The sequence below is a fragment of the Oncorhynchus nerka genome, linkage group LG9b (genome assembly GCF_034236695.1).
Source record: "Oncorhynchus nerka isolate Pitt River linkage group LG9b, Oner_Uvic_2.0, whole genome shotgun sequence".
NCBI lineage: Eukaryota > Metazoa > Chordata > Actinopteri > Salmoniformes > Salmonidae > Oncorhynchus > Oncorhynchus nerka.
In genome coordinates, this window is record NC_088424.1 from 6,557,930 (window position 1) to 6,582,438 (window position 24,509).

Genomic DNA, 24,509 nt, shown 5'->3' on the forward strand with positions numbered 1-24,509 from the left:
ACACCCCTAAGCTAGACTAGCCTGCTTTAACAACAGCTAACTAACTAACCAAAAATACAGTGGGTGGTCCGCCCAGTTCTAACTAGTGTATTTAACAAAGTTCACCTACGGGTAGTGTATGCCCATGGGCGACTTGTCTTGGTTTCCCCCTTTTCCCACCAGCAACAAACAAACACCATAACCAAAAACAATACTCACAGGTGATGACAAAGTGCTATGGAGGTGCTTTAAACAAAAGAGAGGTTAAGACACAAAGCGAGAGTGAAACACAGAGACCTACAGAGATGGCATTTACAGAGAGATTGAGCTAGAGATTGAGCTAGAGATCGCTCTAGAGATTGCTCTAGAACAAACAAATGACGGGGTTTTTAAACCATGGGGAAGGAACTGTGATAGGGTAGGAAATAGGAGGAGGTGTGTCTTCTGATTGATGATTGATTGTTGACTGATTGGGGAGTGATGGTTTTCACCTGTGAGGGGAGAAGGAGAGAAAAGAAACACACACAGGATACACACACACACAGGATAACTGTATCCGTAACAACATTCATACCTGGAACTCACAGCTAGCTAGCTGCTATCCGTGTGACTATCGGCTTTCGTCGATTCCGGAGCAAACATCAATTATTCCGGAGCTAGCCAGCTGAAGAGTTCCATCAATCACTCCTGGGCTGCAGTCACCTATCCGGACCCGTTTTACTGCCTACGCGGAGCCCCACCGGGCCTTCACAACTGGACCGCCGACGTTATCTACCCAAAGGAGTTATCCGGCTGGCTCCTCCGTCGCGACGTTACCTGAACGCCCATCTGCGGCTGCTATCTGAATAGACAATCGGACAAAAACATTTTTTTTCTTTTTTTTTCTTCTTCTTCTTCTTGGGCCTCTTTAACTATATCTATTGTTTGTTTTTTTGTTGTTGTTGTGTGATTTGGATTAATCCCCTCTACCACACCGAACCCCACTAATCTACTGACGGAACGCAAGAGGTGGCTAATAACAGACCTCCATCCTATGCTAGCTTGCTACCGATGGCCTGGCTAGCTGTCTAAATCGCCGTGACCCCCAACCAACCTCTCCACTCACTGGACCCTTTTGATCACTCGACTAAGCATGCCTCTCCTTAATGTCAATATGCCTTGTCCATTGCTGTTCTGGTTAGTGTTTATTGGCTTATTTCACTGTAGAGCCTCTAGTCCTGCTCACTATACCTTATCCAACCTATTAGTTCCACCACCCACACATGCAATGACATCTCCTGGTTTCAATGATGTTTCTAGAGACAATATCTCTCTCTTCATCACTCAATACCTAGGTTTACCTCCACTGTATTTACATCCTACCATACCTTTGTCTGTACATTATACCTTGATGCTATTTTATCGCCCCCAGAAACCTCCTTTTACTCTCTGTTCCAGACGTTCTAGACTGCCATTGCTTTTAGCCGCACCCTTATTCTACTCCTCCTCTGTTCCTCTGGCGATGTAGAGGTGAATCCAGGCCCTGCAGTGCCTAGCTCCACTCCTATTCCCCAGGCGCTCTCTTTTGAAGACTTCTGTAACCGTAATAGCCTTGGTTTCATGCATGATAACATTAGAAGCCTCCTCCCTAAGTTTGTTCTATTCACTGCTTTAGCACACTCTGCCAACCCGGATGTTCTATCTGTGTCTGAATCCTGGCTTAGGAAGACCACCAAAAATTCTGAAATTTTTATTCCAAACTACAAAATTTTCAGACTAGATAGAACTGCCAAAGGGGGCGGTGTTGCAATCTACTGCAAAGATAGGACAGAACTCTGCAGGCTACTATCCAGGTGTGTACCCAAACAATTTGAACTTCTACTTTTAAAAATCCACCTCTCTAAAAACAAGTCTCTCACCGTTGCCGCCTGCTATAGACCACCCTCTGCCCCCAGCTGTGCTCTGGACACCATATGTGAACTGATTGCCCCCCATCTATCTTCAGAGCTTGTGCTGCTAGGCGACCTAAACTGGAACATGCTTAACACCCCAGCCATCCTACAATCTAAACTTGATGCACTCAATCTCACACAAATTATCAATGAACCTACCAGGTACCTCCCCAAAGCCTTAAACACGGGCACCCTCATAGATATCATCCTAACCAACTTGCCCTCTAAATACACCTCTGCTGTCTTCAACCAAGATCTCAGCGATCACTGCCTCATTGCCTGTATCCGTAATGGGTCAGCGGTCAAACGACCTCCACTCATCACTGTAAAACGCTCCCTGAAACACTTCAGCGAGCAGGCCTTTCTAATCGACCTGGCCGGGGTATCCTGGAAGGATATTGATCTCATCCCGTCAGTAGAGGATGCCTGGATATTTTTTTAAATGCCTTCCTAAACATCTTAAATAAACATGCCCCATTCAAGAAATTTAGAACCAGGAACCGATATAGCCCTTGGTTCTCCCCAGACCTGACTGCCCTTAACCAACACAAAAACATCCTATGGCGTTCTGCATTAGCATCGAACAGCCCCCGTGATATGCAGCTGTTCAGGGAAGCTAGAAACCATTATACACAGGCAGTTAGAAAAGCCAAGGCTAGCTTTTTCAAGCAGAAATTTGTTTCCTGCAACACTAACTCAAAAAAGTTCTGGGACACTGTAAAGTCCATGGAGAATAAGAACACCTCCTCCCAGCTGCCCACTGCACTGAAGATAGGAAACACTGTCACCACTGATAAATCTAATTGAGAATTTCAATAAGCATTTTTCTACGTCTGGCCATGCTTTCCACCTAGCTACTCCTACCCCAGTCAACAGCACTGCACCCCCCACAGCAACTCGCCCAAGCCTTCCCCATTTCTCCTTCTCCCAAATCCGTTCAGCTGATGTTCTGAAAGAGCTGCAAAATCTGGACCCCTACAAATCAGCCGGGCTAGACAATCTGGACCCTTTCTTTCTAAAATGATCTGCCGAAATTGTTGCCACCCCTATTACTAGCCTGTTCAACCTCTCTTTCGTGTCGTCTGAGATTCCCAAAGATTGGAAAGCAGCTGCGGTCATCCCCCCCTTCAAAGGGGGGGACACTCTTGACCCAAATTGCTACAGACCTATATCTATCCTACCATGCCTTTCTAAGGTCTTCGAAAGCCAAGTCAACAAACAGATTACCGACCATTTAGAATCTCACCATACCTTCTCTGCTATGCAATCTGGTTTCAGAGCTGGTCATGGGTGCACCTCAGCCACGCTCAAGGTCCTAAACGATATCTTAACCGCTTATGTGCACAACTACAAATACTTAGGTGTCTGGTTAGACTGTAAACTCTCCTTCCAGACCCATATCAAACATCTCCAATCCAAAGTTAAATCTAGAATTGGCTTCCTATTTTGCAACAAAGCATCCTTCACTCATGCTGCCAAACATACCCTTGTAAAACTGACCATCCTACCAATCCTCGACTTTGGCGATGTCATTTACAAAATAGCCTCCAATACCCTACTCAACAAATTGGATGCAGTCTATCACAGTGCAATCCGTTTTGTCACCAAAGCCCCATATACTACCCACCATTGCGACCTGTACGCTCTCGTTGGCTGGCCCTCGCTTCATACTCGTCGCCAAACCCACTGGCTCCATGTCATCTTCAAGGTGGGAGTCGGAGTATAGGTAAAGTATATCCCCATCATCTCAGCTCGCTGGTCACCATAGCATCTCACACCTGTAGCACACGCTCCAGCAGGTATATCTCTCTAGTCACCCCCAAAACCAATTCTTTCTTTGGCCGCCTCTCCTTCCAGTTCTCTGCTGCCAATGACTGGAACGAACTACAAAAATCTCTGAAACTGGAAACACTTATCTCCCTCACTAGCTTTAAGCACCAACTGTCAGAGCAGCTCACAGGTTACTGCACCTGTACATAGCCCACCTATAATTTAGCACAAACAACTACCTCTTTCCCTACTGTATTTAATTAATTAATTTATTTTGCTCCTTTGCACCCCATTATTTTTATTTCTACTTTGCACATTCTTCCATTGCAAATCTACCATTCCAGTGTTTTACTTGCTATATTGTATTTACTTTGCCGCCATGGCCTTTTTTGCCTTTACCTCCCTTATCTCACCTCATTTGCTCACATCGTATATAGATTTGTTTATACTGTATTATTGACTGTATGTTTGTTTTACTCCATGTGTAACTCTGTGTCGTTGTATGTGTCGAACTGCTTTGCTTTATCTTGGCCAGGTCGCAATTGTAAATGAGAACTTGTTCTCAACTTGCCTACCTGGTTAAATAAAGGTGAAAAAAATATTAAAAATTGTGAAATGTATTCCAGGTAACTACCTCATGAAGTTGGTTGAGATAATGCCAAGACTTGTGCAAAACTGTCAAGGCAAAGGGTGGCTACTATGAAGAAATCTAAAATCTATTTTTGTAACACTTTTTTTGCTTACTACATGATTCCATGTGTTATTTCATAGTTTTGATGTCTTCAATATTATTCAACAATGTAGAAAATAGTAAAAACCATTGAATGAGTAAGTCCATAGATATGGGCCAAACACATTCATTTAAATTGACTGAATTCCTCATGAACTGTAACTCAGTAAAACCTTTGAAATTGTTGCATTTATATTTTTGTTCAGTATAGACCGGTAGACGTAATAAACTGGCCGGTGAGTGTATATCTTTCAATAGGATCTTACTCAAGTGAACTATGTCTGACAGGATGTTTGAAATTAGTGTATGAAGGGGACAGGAAACAAGAGACGTGAAATGAGCTTTTCTTAGTCCGGTCTTTACTGCAACAGTTGATGTTTACAAATGTAATGCACAGAGTTGACACTTCCCGTGTACATACCAAATCAATCCAAGCGCTTCAAACAGTAGCTATGGAAACAAAACGTAAATCGGCGGTGCGGCTCAAGAGGTGGAGGGGGAGGTGTGTGTGTGTGTGTGTGTGTGTGTGTGTGTGTGCGTCCTCCTGAGATAGACTTTACAGCTTTAAATTAGCTAGATATACAATACTATCCAAAGATGGTAACGATTTATGTCAACAAGAAACTTCGACAAAGCATTAGGAGGAAGAACATTCTTCTAATGATATGAAAATATATTTTTCCTATAAAACTTTCTGCAGTTTTCTCACTGGTTGTGATAGGACCACAAACCAACTAGTATACACCTAGGCTGTAATTGACCAACTAACTTTTCTGCACATGCTCAGTTATGTACCTGAACTTAACAGCCACCTGCAAAAGCAATGATAGACATGCCATGGGTACTTTAGGGAGAGAAATAAGTGCTTTTTTCTGCAGGGAGTAGGAGGTTGACCCATGTTGGCATATACTATAGAGAATGACAGAGGCTTCTAGCGGCCACAGGGCCATTTTAGCATGGACCTCACCAAAATGTACTGAACTGAGTGGGACTTTGAACTTCATTGGCCGATTCCTCCTAGTGAACTTGTTGGAGTCATGTCCAGCCAGGTCATCAGGAGGGATCAGCCAATCGTGAAGAAAATGTACTACTTCAGAATGGAGATTGCACGGGGAACACCATTGAGGCAATCTAAGATGCTATAATGGGAACTATGTAGGAAAGCTCTCGTTCATTCTCTATGGCATATATACACACACACACACTACCAATGCAACCCAGGATGGCTTAGAAAAAAACAATAACAAGAATCGAGAACCAACTTGCGTCCAAAAACCTATCCACATAACAAATAAATACATCTTGGGGATTTTCTGAGATTGTAAGCACAGTGAGCTGTGGTATCAAACAGTTGCATTCTCAAACTCATACAACTTACATAAATTAAATGCAATAAATCCAAAGCTTTAAAGTTGTAAAGCTAAACTTAACAAGAAAACACTGCCCTTTGAACTTAAGGCTTGGGCTACTAACTTCTTCCTATTGTCACAGTAGACACTATCAAACCTGCACATTCCTATGAAGTCCATAAATGTATGTATTGCAAAGAGTATAAAGCAAAACATGTTTGGGGATTAAAAATAAATCACTCAACAGCATATTACTGAAAATCGGATTGAATAATGGCCTGCATTGTGAAATACCATTGTTTTCGTCGACCAATTAATGCTTTTGGATGGATAAAGCTAGAGATTAAAATGCCACCTCAAGTTCAGAGGACAAACAAATTGTCCAAAGAGGGCAGGAGATGATAATGCAGGAATGAAATTCTAGAGTTGAGCAGGTCGTCATCGAAATATGTATATAAATAAAAACCTGCGGTTCCGGTTCAATGAGTAATTCCAAATCCAACTTGTATATTTTATTGAACTATTTCAGCAAAAGAGGATAAAGATAGCATTCACAGAAATAAGGGGAGGGTTCATGAAGAGCAGAAACTCCCTTAAAGTCCCAGCCCTGGTTTACAAAAATGCCCAAGGGACATGGGAGAGTTTGTTCATACTGGTACCCAGAGTTGGAGCCACTTGTCAAGGCTGTGGGTGCCCAGAGATGCCCCACTCTCTGGGTGTGTGGTGAGTTTATAAGGAAGTAGAGAAAGAGGAGGGTTATTCCATGATAGCTCTGTATATGAGAGGCTCGATATAGTCCTCTCTGTAACGGGAGTTGATGACTCTCTGTCTTTTGGAGCCCTGCTTCACCTCCTTCTCCGTGAAGATCCCGTCGAAGCGCATGTCTGATGCCTTGGACTGAAGGAGTGAGAGACACAGGCCATGAGAACGTTAGTGACGGCTTAGCTATGAGTTAAGGTGGCGCCATTAAAAAAGGTAGTATCAACACAGTGGGGCAAAAAAAGTATTTAGTCAGCCACCAATTGTGCAAGTTCTCCCACTTAAAAAGATGAGAGAGGCCTGTAATTTCCATCATAGGTACACTTCAACTATGACAGACAAAATGAGAAAAAAAAATCCAGAAAATCACATTGTAGGATTTTTTAATGAATTTATTTGCAAATTATGGTGGAAAATAAATATTTGGTCACCTACAAACAAGCAAGATTTCTGGCTCTCACAGACCTTCTTTAAGAGGCTCCTATGTCCTCCACTCGTTACCTGTATTAAAACCTGTTATGGCCGTACAGGGACCAACATCAGGGGAAATTTCAGAGTGACAACTAAAAATACAACTTCGTAACATTAACATTCTTGAAAATGCAAGTGTCTTATACCCTTCAAAAGTTTAGAATCTTGGTAATCAAACTACGTTTTCCAATTTAAAATAGCTATTACAGAGAACAAATCCAATGCCTTTGTTTGAGAAGAGCAATCAACAGAAACATTTTCCGCCATGACAGTTTTTACACATTCACATCTGAAGGTAAAATTATGACTTACATTCTGATATCTTGCTCTTATTTCTCTTCCTGAGGGTCCCAGTGATCAAAGGAAGTGCCGTTTTCTTTGATAAAAATCTATTTTTATAGCCTAAATGGAAACATTTTGTAAACCGTTTGTGCCGTGAATTCCAATCGTTTATCTAGTCATGGTTGGTTTCAGTGCATTCCTCTGAATGTTTGCAACACAGCCAAACGTCATTGTTTTTTTTGCGGGGAGTATTGACCGAAGTGAGCTGATTTGAAGACAACGATAAATGACTACCTTACGCACCAATAATTTTAGCGAAGCTTCATTGATTGACTATATTTCTGTCCAATGACCACTGATCTTCTTGAAATCTAGCTGGGTAGATAGCCAATGAGCTGAGGTAAACGCCAGTATGTAATGGTTTTGGGTTGGACCACAATTCCTAGTTTGTAATCGCACGCGCAGGGAACTCCATTCTCACCTTGACTATCAGAGGAGTTTCTGTAAGGCTTTTTACGCGCAGTTGTATTTCGGAAAGTTGTCGTTTCAACGATTTCATTGAAGATATCATGGCGAATAAATCATGTAAAGCGAAGTCAAAGTCTAAAGTGAAAGTGAAAAAGTGAAACAGATTTTTTGTTTGAGGAATCTTGGAGTGTTATGATTCAAACGAACTGAGGAGCTGTTTCTGCAAGGACAGGACGTACTTCTGGACGGGTAAGTGCTAATGCCGTTTTATGAAATAAAATATATATATATATTATATATAAAAAATAAAAATGTTGCAATGAAATGTGTGTGTGTGTGTGTATATATATATATATATATATATATATACACACACACACAACAATGGCCGGAGTTGAATGGAACAGCACTTCACCTTACTGACTGTTCCCTCTGCTCTATACAATACATATCTGTTTATTTTATGTGATGATAAAAGGCTCATACAATACAAATATTTTTTAAATGTTTTCTTTCACAGTGATAGCGACTCCGACTGAGAGTCCCCGGTGCCAAGCTGCCCGCTCTACCTGTGCCCCCAGTGGTGTTCATATGCCACAGTTCATTACTGCAGGCATGACTGTGCCTCAGGGCCAAAAGGGCACAGCATGGAGGCATCGTTGTGTTCTGTGTCGCATGAAATGCACCACTTGTTCAGTTTGCCTCTGCTTTACATCAGAAAGAGACTGCTATGGGACATGGCACAGGCAGCAAAATATTAGTTTTTTATATTTATTTTCTAATATTTTTTAAAACTTTTTTTTGTGTGTGTGTGTTAGAATTGCTATGTTGTATATAGTTATAGGTCATTTCACCAATTCGGCCACTTGGGTACATTTGGGTAACTTGTGTGGGACACCTGGGTGACTTCATGTTAAATGTCATGTAACTCACCCATTCCTGAAGTTATCAGTCTGAAACGTTGCACACCTACAGTTGCCCTCTTGTGTTATCCATCAAAATTATCTCCAGCATCCTATTCTAGTACATGTGAAAGATGATACTACAACAATAAAAAACAGAAAACGTATGCTTGTTCTTTCTCTTTTCTTCCACCAGATCTACTGTGTTATATTCTCCTACATTCAGTTAACATTTCCACAAACTTCAGAATGTTTTCATTCAAATGATACCAAGAATATGCATATCCTTGCCTCTGGGGCTGAGCTACAGGCAGTTAGATTTGGGTATGTCTTTGGGCGGAAATTGAGAACAAAGGGATGCAGCCATAGCAGGTTAATGGCACCTGTTTGAACTTGTTATCAGTATAAAAGACACCTGTCCACAACAGTCACACTCCAAACTCCACTATGGCCAAGACCAAAGAGCTGTCAAAGGACACCAGAAACAAAATTGTAGACCTGCACCAGGCTGGGAAGACTGAATCTGCAATAGGTAAGCAGCTTGGTTTGAAGAAATCAACTGTGGGAGCAATTATTAGGAAATGGAAGACATACAAGACCACTGATAATCTCCCTCGATCTGGGGCTCCAAGCAAGATCTCACCCCGTGGGGTCAAAATGATCACAAGAAAGGTGAGAAAAAATGCCAGAACCACACGGGGGGCCCTAGTGAATGACCTGCAGAGAGCTGGGACCAAAGTAACAAAGCCTACCATCAGTAACACACTACGCCGCTAGGGACTCAAATCCTGCAGTGCCAGATGTGTTCCCCTGCTTAAGCCAGTACATGTCCAGGCCCGTCTGAAGTTTGCTAGAGAGCATTTGGATGATCCAGAAGAAGATTGTGAGAATGTCATATGGTCAGATGAAACCAAAATATGACTTTTTGGTTAAAACTCAACTCATCGTGTTTGGAGGACAAAGAATGCTGAGTTGCATCCAAAGAACACCATGCCTACTGTGAAGCATGGGGGTGTTTTTCTGCAAAGGGACCAGGACGACTGATCCGTGTAAAGGAAATAATGAATGGGGCCATGTATCGTGAGATTTTGAGTGAAAACCTCCTTCCATCAGCAAGGGCATTGAAGATGAAACGTGGCTGGGTCTTTCAGCATGACAATGATCCCAAACACACCGCCTGGGCAACGAAGGAGTGGCTTCGTAAAAAGAAGCATTTCAAGGTCCTGGAGTGGCCTAGCCAGTCTCCAGATCTCAACCCCATAGAAAATCTTTGGAGGGAGTTGAAAGTCCATGTCACCCAGCAACAGCCCCAAAACATCACTGCTCTAGAGGAGATCTGCATGGAGGAATGGGCCAAAATACCAGCAACAGTGTGTGAAAACCTTGTGAAGACTTACAGAAAACGTTTGACCTCTGTCATTGCCAACAAAGGGTATATAACAAAGTATTGAGAAACTTTTGTTATTGACCAAATATTTATTTTCCACCATAATTTGCAAATAAATTAATTAAAAATCCTACAATGTGATTTTCTTTCTCATTTTGTCTGTCATAGTTGAAGTGAGGCCTCTCTCATCTTTAAGTGGGAGAACTTGCACAAATGGCAGCTGACTAAATACTTTTTTGCCCCACTGTAAATAGAATTTAAGAAATACATTTACAGACAGTACCAGTCAAAAGTTTGGACACACCTACTCATTCCAGGATTTTTCTTTATTTTTACTATTTTCTACATGGTAGAATAATAGTGAAGACATCACAACTATGAAATTACACATATGGAATCATGTAGTAACCAAAAAAAGTGTTAAACAAATCAGAATAGACTATATATGAGATTCTTCAAAGTAGCCACCCTTTAACTTCATGACAGCTTTGAACACTCTAAGCATTCTCTCAACCAGCTTCACGAGGTAGTCACCTGGAATGCATTTCAATTAAAAGGTGTGCCTTGTTAAAAAGTTAAATTCCACAAATTATTTCCTTCTTAATGTGTTTGAGCCAATCAGTTGTGTTGTGACATGGTAGGGGTGGTATACAGAAGATAGCCCTATTTGGTAAAAGACCAAGTCCATATTATGGCAAGAACAGCTCAAATAAGTCCATCAGTACTTTAAGACATGAAGGTCAGTCATATGGAACATTTCAAGAACTTTTCAAGTTTCTTCAAGTGCAGTCACAAACCAATCAAGCACTATGATGAAACTGGCACTCATGAGTACCGCCACAGGAAAGGAAGACCAGAGTTACCTCTGATGCAAAGGATAAGTTCATAGAGTTACCAGCCTCAGAAATTGCAGCCCAAATAAATGCTTCAGAGTTCAAGCAACAGACACATCAACATAAACTGTTCAGAGGAGACTGAGTGAATCAGGCCATGGTCGAATTGCTGCAAAGAAACCACTCCTAAAGGACAACAATAAGAAGAGACTTGCTTGGGCCAAGAAACACAAGCAATGGGCATTAGACTTTCTTTGTGAGACGCAGAGTAGGTGAACGGATGATCTCTGCATGTGGAGTTCCCACCGTGAAGCATGGAGGAGGTGTGATGGTGCTTTGCTGGTGACACGGTCTGTGATTTATTTAGAATTCAAGGCACTCTTGACCAGCATGACTACCACAGCATTCTGTAGTGATACGCCTTCCCATCTGGTTTGCGCTTAGTGTGACTATCATTTGTTTTTCAACAGGACAATGACCCAACACACCTCCAGGTAGTGTAAGAGCAATTTGACCAAGGAGAGTGATGAGTGCTGCATCAGATGACCTGGCCTCCACAATCACCCACCTCAACCCAATTGAGATGATTTGGGATGAGTTGGACCACAGAGTGAAGGAAAAGCAGCCAACAAGTACTCAGCATATTTGGGAACTACTTCAAGACTGTTGGAAAAGCATTCCTTATGAAGCTGGTTGAGAGAATGCCAAGCGTCTGCAAAGCTGTCATCAAGGCAAAGGGTGACTACTTTGAAGAATCTAAAAATCAAATAAATATTTTTGATTTGTTTAGCACTTTTTTGGTTACTACATGATACCATATGTGTTATTTCATAGTTTGGATGTCTTCTATTATTCTACAATGTAGAAAATAGCTAAAAGAAAGAAAAACCCTTGAATGAGTAGGTGTGTGCAAGCTTTTGACTGGTACTGTAGTGGGTATTATAAACATGGACCGGATCCAATATTCCTTTGATAAATGTATGATTTGTGATCTCATTTCATATGACCTAATCTGATATAAATCAGTTCATATAAAGGAACATTGGGAGAGGCGCGTCTCACCATTCGGGACTTGACTCGTTTGGGCAGCTCCTCGTCTAGACTGTAGACTTCTTCCCTCTTAGCAGACAGCGACGACCCGTCCTCAAACTCCATCTGAGTCAGCACACAAAACAATGATGACGTCGCGCAACAATTTCATATTTATTTTAATGCATGTGTTGTGTATGAAGTGCATGTAAAATATGGGAATTCGTATGTGAAAAGAGTAGCAAGAATAAGCTAAATGTTTACATTAAAGAAGAAAACAACCCTGTTTCTGGAGAGCTACCCCTCCTTGAGGTTTCCCCTCCAACCCAGTTGTAACTAACCTGATTCAGCTTATCAACCAGCCAATTATTAGAATCAGGTGCGCTAGATTAGGGCTGGAGTGAAAACCTACAGGACCGTAAACTCTACAGCAACAGAGTTGCCCCCGTGCTTTTACACCTGCATTGTTTGCTGTTTGGGGTTTTAGGCTGGGTTTCTGTACAGCACTTTGAGATATCAGCTGATGTACGAAGGGCTATATAAATAAATTTGATTTGATTTGGTTGGAGAGCGCTGCTACAGAGCTTGAAACTGTGGACCACATCTGGGTTTGATGTGTTATTAGAACACCTGTACTTGCTACCCTTATTACAACCCACGCTTTCCCTGTAAAAGCTCAAAACCCCGTAAATCTGATGAATGTGTTTGAGGCGAGGCAAGTTAATGTGGTCCCTATTACCTGGTACATAGGGATGGAGTGCGACGCGACAAACTTGGCCCCGTAAAGCAGGTTGTCGGTCCAGCGCACCTGCACTACGTCGCCCACTGTTGGCGGGCCCAGCTTCACACAGTCCCGATTCTGAAACAAAACCATAGACAGGGTCATCATATAGGCCATATGGTTAAATACACCAGAGGCGTAACACTAAAAAGCAGAATCAATGAGTCAGCTAGCGAACTGCTGAACAACCAACTATTGATTTTCTGGTTTGTTAAAGAAAAGCTAAACATAGATATGCGTTTTAGTTGTTGAGACAATGAGACCATACCCGTTTCAAAAATATATTTCAGAACATTTAAGCAAGATATCTGGCTAACTCATTGATCCTGCTTTGTAGTATACCTGTCTGGACCTTTAATGCATGTCAATATAGTCAACAGCCCAAATGGATTGATTTGTTGCCACTTTTTAGGATTGGTGAATTTCTATGATCAATACTACCACTGTTTTTGCCATACCACAGTAGCTCACAGCTTGTACTGATAAAAACAGATTGATCTATTGGCACTGCTGCATTAGGGCTCCTCATTGTAATACAATGACATTGAGAAAGGTAGAGGTACAGAAACTGTGTAGCATTTGTTGGCGACTGCAGCTCGTTAAGCACATATATATATATTTTATATTCAATAAAACTTTACGGTCAATTTGTTACAGCGAACGAAAAATGTGTATTTTGCTCCTTGTCAACACCTCCAGATAGCATTTTATGACACCAGCAACCAACGATACAGGTGACGCTTCCTCACCTCAATGTCCTCTGGGAAGAGGTTGTCGCTGTAGGAGCCGTCATCGAAGACGACCTCGTAGAAGGTGGCGATGGTCAGCTCCAGCACCTCACACTGGTAGTAGCGGCCATTTTTGTGCTTACAGATAACATTCTGGCCAACCTCTAGCTCTCGCATGGCCGCCTTATTGCGCTAGGAGATAAGAGGACAATAAATCACACGCCACTCCAAATAGCAAGGCTGTTAGCCCCCAACAAAAACTGCTCCCGGTGGCGATGATGTGGATTAAGGCAACCCCCACCCCCCCACCCCCCGCAGCTTTCGGTTTAATGTGCAGCCCGCTGCACTGACTGACTACATCAGAGCAGCCAAAGGCACAGAGACAACCAGCAGAGCAGAAGTGTTGATCTTCGCTCCAACCGTCGCCAATTACAGGAGCATTAGTATAAAAGAAACATAAACCGGAATATTCAATCGTTCATAGATACAGCTTTTTATACAGAACACATAGTGATATCTGTATAACGTATGGGATTCTGAAAGTGTTTTCTGTATACTATATTCATATTTGTAACCGGACTTACCTTTTGTAATGGCCCGAGGAGATAAAGTTGTACTGAATTGAATATAGTGTTGCGTTACAGCACTGAGCTGAATGAACATAGAGGTTTAAACCGATGGCCTATACGACTGTAAACAAACCTTAGAACTCTACCCGAGCTGAGAATGAATGACAGGCTAACCCCCAAACTTTTTTGGACTCACTCATGCAATGCTCGCAACAACACTTCACATAAGGTGGCTGACATAAAATAAGAATGTAAATGTTCCAAGAGTCACAGAATTTTTTCTTCATCATGTCAAAGTGTCTGTACCTGCTTGCAGGCATTCTAGGTCTCACTGTAAGGGATAGGACATCATGTTTCTATATGGTCACATGGTCTCTGGTTTGGAGTTTGTTGTTGTTGCGCAACATTTAGATGGGTATTTCATTAGGGAAGTGTGTTTTGATTTGTTTCGTCTAGTTTCAAACTGGCTTTCAACCTGAAAACTAAGCTGCATGTATTGTCTGCTGTGCAAACAACAGTGTCTTCAGAAAGTATTCATACCACTTGACTTATTCCACATTTTGTAGTGTTACAGCCTGAATTCAAAATATATTTTTTCTCTCGCCCATCTACACACACACACAATACCCCATAACGACTAAGTCAAGTCGACCATGTCGACCATGTTTTTCAAAAAGTTTTCACATTTATTGAAAATGAAATACAGAAATACTTCATTTACATATGTATAGAGTCACAGATGTTAGAATCACTTTTTGCATTGATTAAAGCTGTGAGTCTTTTTGGGTATGTCTTTAATAAGAGTCACACCTGGAGAGCAGAGTATTTGCATTTTTCTTTTTACAATTCTTCAAGCTCTGTCAATTTGGTTGCTGATCATTGATAGACAGCCATTTTCAAGTCTTGCAATAGCTTTTCAAGCTGAATTAAACCAACATTCAGTGTGGTCTTGGTAAACAACTCCAGTGTATATTTGGCATTGTCTTTTAGATTATTGTCCTGCTGAAAAGTGAATTTGTCTGCCAGTGTCTGTTGGAAAGCAGACTGAACCAGGTTTTCACTCTCTGATTTTGCCTGTGCTTAGCTATATTCATTTATTTTTATCAGCTCAAAAGACATAGTCCTTGCCAATGACAAGCATACCCATAACATGATGCAGCCACCATCATGCTTGAAAATATGAAGTGGTATTTGGATTTGCCCCCAACATAACGATTTAGTAACTTTCTGTAAACAAGTTGCATGTTTTGGAATATTTGTATTCCGTACTGGCTTCCTTCTTTTCACACTGTCATTTAGGTTAGTATTGTGGATTAACTACAATGTTGTTGACCCATCCTCAGTTCTCCTATCACAGCTATTAAACTAAATGTTTGAAAGTCACCATTGGCCTCATGGTGAAAACCCTGAGAGGTTTCCTTCCTCTCCGGCAACTGAGTTGTGAAGAACACCAGCGACTGGGTGTATTGATACACCATACAAAGTGTAATTAATACATTTACCATGCTCAAATGGACATTCAATGTCTACTTTATTTTTACCCATCAACCAATAGGTGCCCTTCTTTGCGAGGCATTGGAAAACCTCCCTGGCCTTTATGGTTGAATCTGTACTTACAGATAACTGTAGTCCATGCAACCTATTATGTGACTTAAGCAAAGTTGGACTCCTGAACTTACTTAGGCTTGCAATAACAAAGGGGTTGAACACTTATTGACTCTAACAATGTCTTAAGTAAATAATTCCACTGACATTATGGGGTATTGAGTGTGATAAATCCTCAATTTAATCCATTTTAAATTCAGGCTGTAACAACAATGTGCAAAAAGTCAAAGGGTAGGAATACTTTCTGAAGGTACTTGATTGTGGAGGCAATAGAAAATGGCAACAAACTCAATATGCAGAGGTAAACCTGTGTGTAGGAATAATTGCTGATATATATATATATACACACACACACACACTGCTCAAAAATAACACATCCTAGATCTGAATGAATGAAATATTCAAAATTAAAGTGGAAAACCACACTACAGGCTGATCCAACTTTGATGTAATGTCCTTAAAACAAGTCAAAATGAGGCTCCCTACAATGCCTGGGCATGCTCCCGATGAGGTGGCGGATGGTCTACTGAGGGATCTCCTCCCAGACCTGGACTAAAGCATCCGCCAACTCCCGGACAGTCTGTGGTGCCTCATGGCGTTGGTGGATGGAGCAAGACATGATGTCCCAGATGTGCTCAATTGGATTCAGGTCTGGGGAACGGGTGGGCCAGTCCATAGCATCAATGCCTTCCTCTTGCAGGAACTGCTGACACACTCCAGCCACATGAGGTCTAGCATTGTCTTGCATTAGGAGGAACCCAGGGCCAACCGCACCAGCATATGGTCTCACAAGGGGTCTGAGGATCTCATCTCGGTACCTAATGGCAGTCAGGCTACCTCTGGCGAGCACATGGAGGGCTGTACAGCCCCCCAAAGAAATGCCACCCCACACCATGACTGACCCACCGCCAAACCGGTCATGCTGGAGGATGTTGCAGGCAGCAGAACGTTCTCCACGGCGTCTCCAGACTCTGTCACATGTGCTCAGTGTGAACCTGCTTTCATCTGTGAAGAGCACAGGGCGCCATTGGCGAATTTGCCAATCTTGGTGTTCTCTGGCAAATGCCAAACGTCCTGCACGGTGTTGAAAGCAGGTTCACCCTGAGCACGTGACAGAGTCTGGAGACGCCGTGGAGAACGTTCTGCTGCCTGCAACATCCTCCAGCATGACCAGTTTGGCGGTGGGTCACAACCCCCACCTGTGGATGTCGGGCCCTCATACCACCCTCATGGAGTCTGTTTCTGACCATTTGAGCAGACACAAGCACATTTGTGGCCTGCTGGAGGTCATTTTGCAAGGCTCTGGCAGTGCTCCTCCTGCTCCTCCTTGCACAAAGGCGGAGGTAGCGGTCCTGCTGCTGGGTTGTTGCCCTCCTACGGCCTCCTCCACGTCTCCTGATGTACTGGCCTGTCTCCTGGTAGCGCCTCCATGCTCTGGACACTACGCTGACAGACACAGCAAACCTTCTTGCCACAGCTCGCATTGATGTGCCATCCTGGATGAGCTGCACTACCTGAGCCACTTGTGTGGGTTGTAGACTCCGTCTCATGCTACCACTAGAGTGAAAGCACCGCCAGCATTCAAAAGTGACCAAAACATCAGCCAGGAAGCATAGGAACTGAGAAGTGGTCTGTGGTCACCACCTGCAGAACCACTCCTTTATTGGGGGTGTCTTGCTAATTGCCTATAATGTCCACCTGTTGTCTATTCCATTTTCACAACAGCATGTGAAATTTATTGTCAATCAGTGTTGCTTCCTAAGTGGACAGTTTGATTTCACAGAAGTGTGATTGACTTAAACATTGTGTTGTTTAAGCGTTCCCTTTATTTTTTTGAGCAGTGTATATATATATATTTTTTTTAAGAGTTAGAAAACTCTTATATAACCCTCTAGAAATATGTCATGCCCCAAAAGTGTATCATATGTTTGCACTACATGAACCCCTCCCCTGTAATAGCTACCTCCGGCAGGACGGGTGACTTGTGCCTGTAGCAGGTGACGTGGACGATGAAGGGCCAGTCGTCAGGCTGCATGAGCTGGCCAGCAGCCTGGGCGCAGGTGGGGTGGACGGCGGTGGTACAGCGGCCATGAGAACACTGCACACAACAGCCCACGTCCCTCTTCACCCGGCGCTTACAGTAGAAACACTTCTGCAGGGGGGGAGGGGGGGGGGGAGAAGGAGCAGCAGGAGTTGGAAAAGGAGAAGAGGAACAGCAGTCGGAGGAGTAGAAAGAGAAGAGGGTCAGTGGGAGGGTGGGAAAAAACAAAAGAGGGGAGGTGGAAGGAGACATGGGCATTGAGAAGATTACAATGTCTTCTTTCTCACTGTTTCAAACTCCCAGGTGCCACAATTTCTGTCATTCCCAGTCCAGTTAGAAAATTGCCTTTTCTCATCTGGGCAAAAGCCTGTCGTCCGCGAGCCGATAAGTGGTCAAAGAGATGTCAGTTAGTTAGTAGGCAAACGGAAGAGTGTCCTCCCCACCTTGATAGCAATCTTTCATAGAAGATACTCTTGTTTATCCTACACCGGAGTCCTCCGCAGAAGAGTTGAAATCTGCCACGTTTAAAGACATTTTATCTATAAAAATGTCCTGCACAACTAAATTTGTTTTTAGCACTTTGCACATGTATTTGCGGCCCCACCCATGTAAACCTAATTTGGAGAAGGAGAGTAATTTCATACAAGCATACTTTCAATCAAGTTCCCTCTCCTCGCTGGCTCTCTTCGATTACCATTGACCTTTTTCAATAAGGAGGCGAGAGAGGACGCACTGTAGACTATCAAAGGAACCATATAGAAGGGGTCAAGACCAGAGTGAGAAGTGAAAGCCATGAAAAAGAGACTTAATACCAACATGGCAGAAGTATGATTTTAGTATGAAAAATGTAAGTTTATGGTCATATGTACATCCTTAAAAACATAGGTGCTGGGCTAATGAAGAATACTGAAGAAACAACAACAAAAGACAGAAAGAACAGAGTGTACTACGCTCATAATAAGGAAAACAAGTAGTCCTAAACTCACAACAGACAGTCTATACGGAACTTGAATTCAGTATCTCTCAACAGTTGAAAGAAAACTGTGTCAAATGACTCAACACCGAAACTGCAATGACAGGAAGTTGATACACATCAGTCACGTAGAAGTAACCTTGACCATGTTTGGGCCCTGTTGTAGTCTTGACTGTGTCTGTGGTGGAATAGTAGCTCACCAGTTGGAACCTGGCCAGAGGGATGTAGCTGAGGTCCACGGGATTGCGGTGGGCGATGTTCACGAACCGCGCCTCCAGGACTGCGAGCGCACACAGCACGTGCACCCACCTGTGTCACAGGAAACAGGACAGCACATCAAACACAGAGTATGTGTGTGACAGCAGGGGAGAGCATCCACTGAGGAATTTTACTGGGCCTTCATTCCACCACTCAAGGAAACGACAACGTAGAAACGTTATTAATAACTATCAGTATGGCTCGGCTATATTAAAACATATTTATTTGTATAAATAGAAAAACGTTTGCGTCACATGTAGTCTAGACAAAAATGGTTTCATATTAGATCTTGTATATAGGACATCGCCCTCATGCTAAGCTACAGGACTGTTTTGCTAGCACAGAGTGGAATATATTCCGTGATTCTTCCGATGGCATTGAGAGTACACCACATCAGTCACTGGCTTTATCAATAAGTGCATCAATGACGTCATCCCCACAGTGACTGTACGTACATACCCCAACCAGAAGCCATGGATTAGAGACAACATCCGCACTGAGATAAAGGGTAGAGCTGCCGGTTTCAAGGAGCGGGACTCTAACCCAGAAGCTTATAAGAAATACAGTGGCAGGGCTTGCAAACTATTACTGACTACAAAGGGAAGTACAGCCGAGAGCTGCCCAGTGACACGAGCCTACCAGGTGAGCTAAATTACTTCTATGCTTGCTTCGAGGCAAGTAACACTGAACTGAGAGCATCAGCTGCTCCGGACGACTGTGTGATCACGCTCTCCGCAGTCGATGTGAGTAAGACCTTTAGACAAGTCAACATTCACAAAGCTGTAGGGCCAGACGGATTACCAGGACATGTACTCCGAGCATGCGCTGACCAACTGGCAAGTGTCTTCACTGACATTTTCAACCTGTCTGAGTCTGTAATAACAACATATTTCAAGCAGACCACCATAGTCCCTGTGACCAAGAACACTAAGGTAACCTGCCTAAATGACAACCGACCCAGAAACCCTAGAACCACTTCAATTTGCATACTGCCCCAACCGATCCACAGATGATGCAATCTCTATTGCACTCCACACTGCCCCTTCCCACCTGGACAAAAGGAACACCTATGTGAGAATGCTATTCATTGACTAGAGCTCAGCGTTCAACACCATAGTGCCCTTAAAGCTCACCACAAAGCTAAGGACCCTGGGACTAAACACCTCCCTCTGCAACTGGATCCTGGATTTCCTGACAGGCCACCCCAGGTGGTAAGGGTAGGTAACAACATCCGCCACACTGATCCTCAACCTGGCGCCCCTCAAGGGTGCATGCTCAGTCCCCTCCTGTACTCCCTGTTCACTCATGACTGCACGGCCAGGCTCGACTCCAACACCATCATTAAGTTTGCCGATGACACAACAGTGGTAGGCCTGATCACCAACAATGACGAGAGAGCCTATAGGGAGGTCAGAGACCTGACAGTGTGGTGCCAGGACAACAACTCTCCCTCAACGTGACCAAGACTAAGGAGATGATTGTGGACTACCGGAAAAGGAGGACTGAGCACGCCCCCATTCTCATCGCCAGGGCTGTAGTGGAGCAGGTTGAGAGTTTCAAGTGCCTTGGCGTCCACATCACCAACAAACTAACATGGTCCAAGCACACCAAGACAGTCGTGAAGAGGGCACGACAAAACCTATTCCCCCTCAGGAGACTGAAAAGATTTGGCATGGGTTCTCAGATCCTCAAAAGGTTCTACAGCTGCACCATCGAGAACATCCTGACGGGTTGCATCACTGCCTGGTATGGCAACTGCTCGGCATCCGACAGCAAGGCATTACAGAGGGTAGTGTGTACGGCCCAGAACATCACTGGGGCCAAGCTTCCTGCCGTCCAGGACCTCTATACCAGTCGGTGTCAGAGGAAGGCCCTAAACATTGTCAAAGACTCCAGCCACCCTAGTCATTCACTCTTCTCTCTGCTACCGCAAGGCAAGCAGTACCGGAGCATCAAGTCTAGGTCCAAGAGAAATCGAAACAGCTTCTACCCCCAAGACATTAGACTCCTGAACATCTAATCAAATGGCTACCCAGACTATTTGCATTGCCACCCCCCCTTTTACACTGCTGCTTCTCTCAGTTATTAACTATGCATATTCACGTTAATAACTCTATCTAGACTACCGTTCAAAGGTTTGGGGTCACTTAGAAATGTCCTTGTTATTGAAAGAAAAGCACATTTGTTGTCCATTAAAATAACATCAAATTGATCAGAAATACAGTGTACACATTGTTATTGACTACTGTAGCTGGAAACAGTCAAGTTTTTAGGCCTATTATCAGCAACCATCACTCCTGTGTTCCAATGGCACATTGTGTTAGCTAATCCAAGTTTATCGTTTGAAAAGGCTAATCGATCATTAGAAAACCATTTTTCAAACTGTCGTACTGATTAAAGAAGCAATAAAAAAAACTGGCCTTCTTAAGACTAGTTGACCAGACACTTGACTAGACAGAGGAGAAAGCTAGCTTGGTCTGCAGGCATTTTCTGCCTTTTACCTTTACTGACATTGACTGATGTGTCCTAGCTGCAGCGGGTAGAGTAAAGTGAGACCACTGGCTGCAGACTAGAGTGGTTGTAGTGTTGTGTTTAACTACATGCATTTAGCCTGGACGCCTTCCATTAAAATCGGCAACGCCTCAAATCGCTGCACTACTCACTTGTCGTTGTTGGCTCTCTGTAGAGCTCCCCCCCGCAGTGAGCACAGGCAGCAGTCCTGAGGGAGAGAAAGACACACAGATGACTGACCTAGTGTTAAACGTCACATTTTGGTTACACATGATTTTACAGCCCTTTGCTTAGTATTTACACTACATAGAAAATTGGCATAGAAAAATTGTAATTACAAAGTAATTCGCCTGATAATTGGCCCAGCATTTGGCCCGGGGTAGGCCGTCATTGTAAATAATAATTTGTTCTTAACTGACTTGCCTAGTTAAATAAAAGGTTAAATAAAACAATTATCACTTTTGTGTATTTGGGATTCATTAACTTTTTATGGCTGCAGGGGCAGTATTGAGTAGCTTGGATGAAAAGGTGCCCATTGTAAACAGCCAGCTCCTCAGTCTCAGTTGCTAATATATGCATATTATTATTAGTATTGGATAGAAAACACTAAAGTTTCCAAAAATGTCAAAATATTGTCTGTGAGTAAAACAGAACTGATATTGCAGACAAAACCCTGAGGAAAATCAAAGCAGGAAGTGGCTTGTATTTTGAAAACTCCATGTTCCATAGCCTCCCTTTGATCCATTTAAAAAGGGATATGAACCAGATTCATTTTCCTATCGCTTCCTCAAGGTGTCAACAGTCTTCAGACATAGTTTCAGGCTTTTATTTTGAAAAATGAGCAAGAACGATAACATCGCATCAAGTGGTCACATGAGTTTTGCTTGCGCAACAGAGTTTGGATAGGTATTGCTTTTCCCTCTCCTACTGTAAAAGACATTTGCGGTTGATATATTATCGATTATATATTTTAAAAACAACCTGAGGATTGATTATAAAAAAACGTTTGACATGTTTCTGTGGACAAAATGGAAACTATTTGGAATTTTCGTCTGCGTTGTCGTGACAGCTCTGACACGACAGGTGGATTAACAAAAGGCTAAACTGTGTTTTCCTATATTGCACTTGTGATTTCATTAATATAAATATTTATAGTAATATTTATTGTATGTAGCGCTATGCTATTCAGCGGTTGTTGATGACACTTATCCCGATATCGGGATTGCAGCCATAACAAGTTAAAACATCCCCATTTCATGCAACGTGGTGCCAGTCAGTTACTTACCAACTTAAATTCCTTCAAGTCATTACCAGAATGTACTCTTTAATTATTTTTTAATTTTTTTAAATACAAATTAATTTCTCCACGTTGTCTATGGCAATACCCTTTTGCAAACAAAGCTGGCCAGAGTACTGCAACTTAAGGTCCTTGCTGTGCTGCCTGGCAGTGGTGACTTTTATGGACCTAGGAAGCTAACTCTTGGGTTGCCAGAGACAAGTACTAAGTGAGACCTTCTGTCATTTGTGCGGGTTTCAGATTGCCTAACTTGCAGTCAGGACTGCGCAAAATCACTGACCTATGAAATCACTTTGCATTCCAACTAATTACTCATGTGAATACGATCAGCGATTCTGCACAGCTGGCTTTGCTTAAATACATTGGGTACACAGAGACAAAAGCCAGAATGTAAATCCCTTCTCCACTTTGAAAAAAAAAACACTGCCCTCTAGCGGTTAAACTTGGTTATAACAAGTTGGGACTTTCCAAAATTGACATATTTCACAGCTTGACAAGTACTTGTATTCTGAGGCAGAAATAAGTTTCACTAAATAGTCCAATAATCAAGAACCATAGGAATTGAACTATCCAATATGGGGTCAGCAAATTTAATGAGGTTAAATCCAGGGTTCTCCCTAAATAATGTAGGAAGGGCGCTGCGCCACCCTGTGGACTGGCTGCCACACTATGTAATACGACTCCTGGGGAGAACCCTGAAATCCGATTTGGCCTGCTCTACCCAAAACAAGGAATGATGTAGCAGCTTTTATTATGTTGTGCATTTCAACTCTGGCGCCTGTTTTCACATCTAATCCCAGGGTGAAACTGAGTGACGTGCCAAATATCAGAACCTTATACAGAAATTTGTGAAAGGGATACATTCAACCTAACACTCTTTTCTTAAGAGTGTTAGTGGGGCTAGTGATATGGCTTCAGGTGTACTTGATTGCAGTACTACTGACCTCAGTTAAAGCGTTGGCCTCACAGCGGGCACACATCCACTCATCTGACACTTGGTCGGCAGAAACTCCATAGCAACCTGTGGGGGCCAGCAAAAACATTTAGAGGCCACTTTCCTATTTAAAGAGGTGTCTTTTCACATCATTTATTAGTACGGTAAATCCATTGACGAAAGTGCAAATTATTGTTTAATATTTATGTAGATTTTGGAATGCTTGTTTGTAATTGTAAATTCTGAACTATGGAATTAACTGGATTTTCCCTGAGGGCATATCATTGATTACAGCAAACATATTGAACACGTGCACTGTCCTCTAAACTAGGGCATGCCGTTTGGGTCTTTGCATGGCAAAAAAGATATACGTTAAACAACAGTATTTGACGAGTCAAATAAGCTTGTTGACCAATCAGGACCTGAATATAACTGCACGTAACATACTTTAAAGTGGTCACATTATGTTTCTTATGTAGTTATTACACAATCACTCGTATTTCATATGTCACTGCAATTCACCGATATGTAAGCTATGATGCTGGTAAAGTTGTGTCTAGCACACCTGTCACGGCCGCACGAGCGCAGACAAACTTCCTCAAGCTCTGGGACTGCGGTCATAAAAAAAAGCTAGCTAGCTGATGGATGCAAACCATGTTTCCCCCCAAAAACATAGCAAAACGACAATCTGTTTTCAGTAGCTATAGTTCTCTTGCTAGGTGTCATCTAAAATACCCCCCCCCCATTTTTTAAATTATTTTTTAAAAACAGGCTTGCATGTGCAAATTCAGCACACACAACATTCTACAATAGAACGTTACTGACTTGTCAAATTAAAAGCTTAATTGACGTAGGTGTTACTTGACATTTATCTTTTTTGACACACAAAGACCCAAACGGCGTCCCATACTAAACAATGGTG

General features: G+C 42.6%; 1 protein-coding gene across 2 annotated transcripts in view; it reads right to left on the bottom strand.

Annotated features, from left to right (window-relative positions):
- LOC115114195 (lysine-specific demethylase 4A-like) overlaps nucleotides 1-24,509 on the bottom strand; it is a 48,887-nt gene that overhangs the window by 7,680 nt on the left and 16,698 nt on the right. The window contains exons 15-22 of one of the 2 annotated variants that reach the window (XM_029642258.2): nucleotides 23,598-23,674; nucleotides 21,509-21,564; nucleotides 18,788-18,896; nucleotides 17,537-17,725; nucleotides 13,421-13,591; nucleotides 12,630-12,749; nucleotides 11,924-12,016; nucleotides 4,748-6,656 (exon numbers count right to left, since the gene is read on the bottom strand). In XM_029642258.2, the coding sequence (XP_029498118.2) occupies nucleotides 6,516-6,656; nucleotides 11,924-12,016; nucleotides 12,630-12,749; nucleotides 13,421-13,591; nucleotides 17,537-17,725; nucleotides 18,788-18,896; nucleotides 21,509-21,564; nucleotides 23,598-23,674 (956 nt within the window). In that variant the 3' untranslated portion in view covers nucleotides 4,748-6,515. Of the gene's footprint in view, nucleotides 1-4,747; nucleotides 6,657-11,923; nucleotides 12,017-12,629; nucleotides 12,750-13,420; nucleotides 13,592-17,536; nucleotides 17,726-18,787; nucleotides 18,897-21,508; nucleotides 21,565-23,597; nucleotides 23,675-24,509 lie in introns of those variants that run through there. The other variant, XM_029642259.2, reaches the window with a different exon arrangement.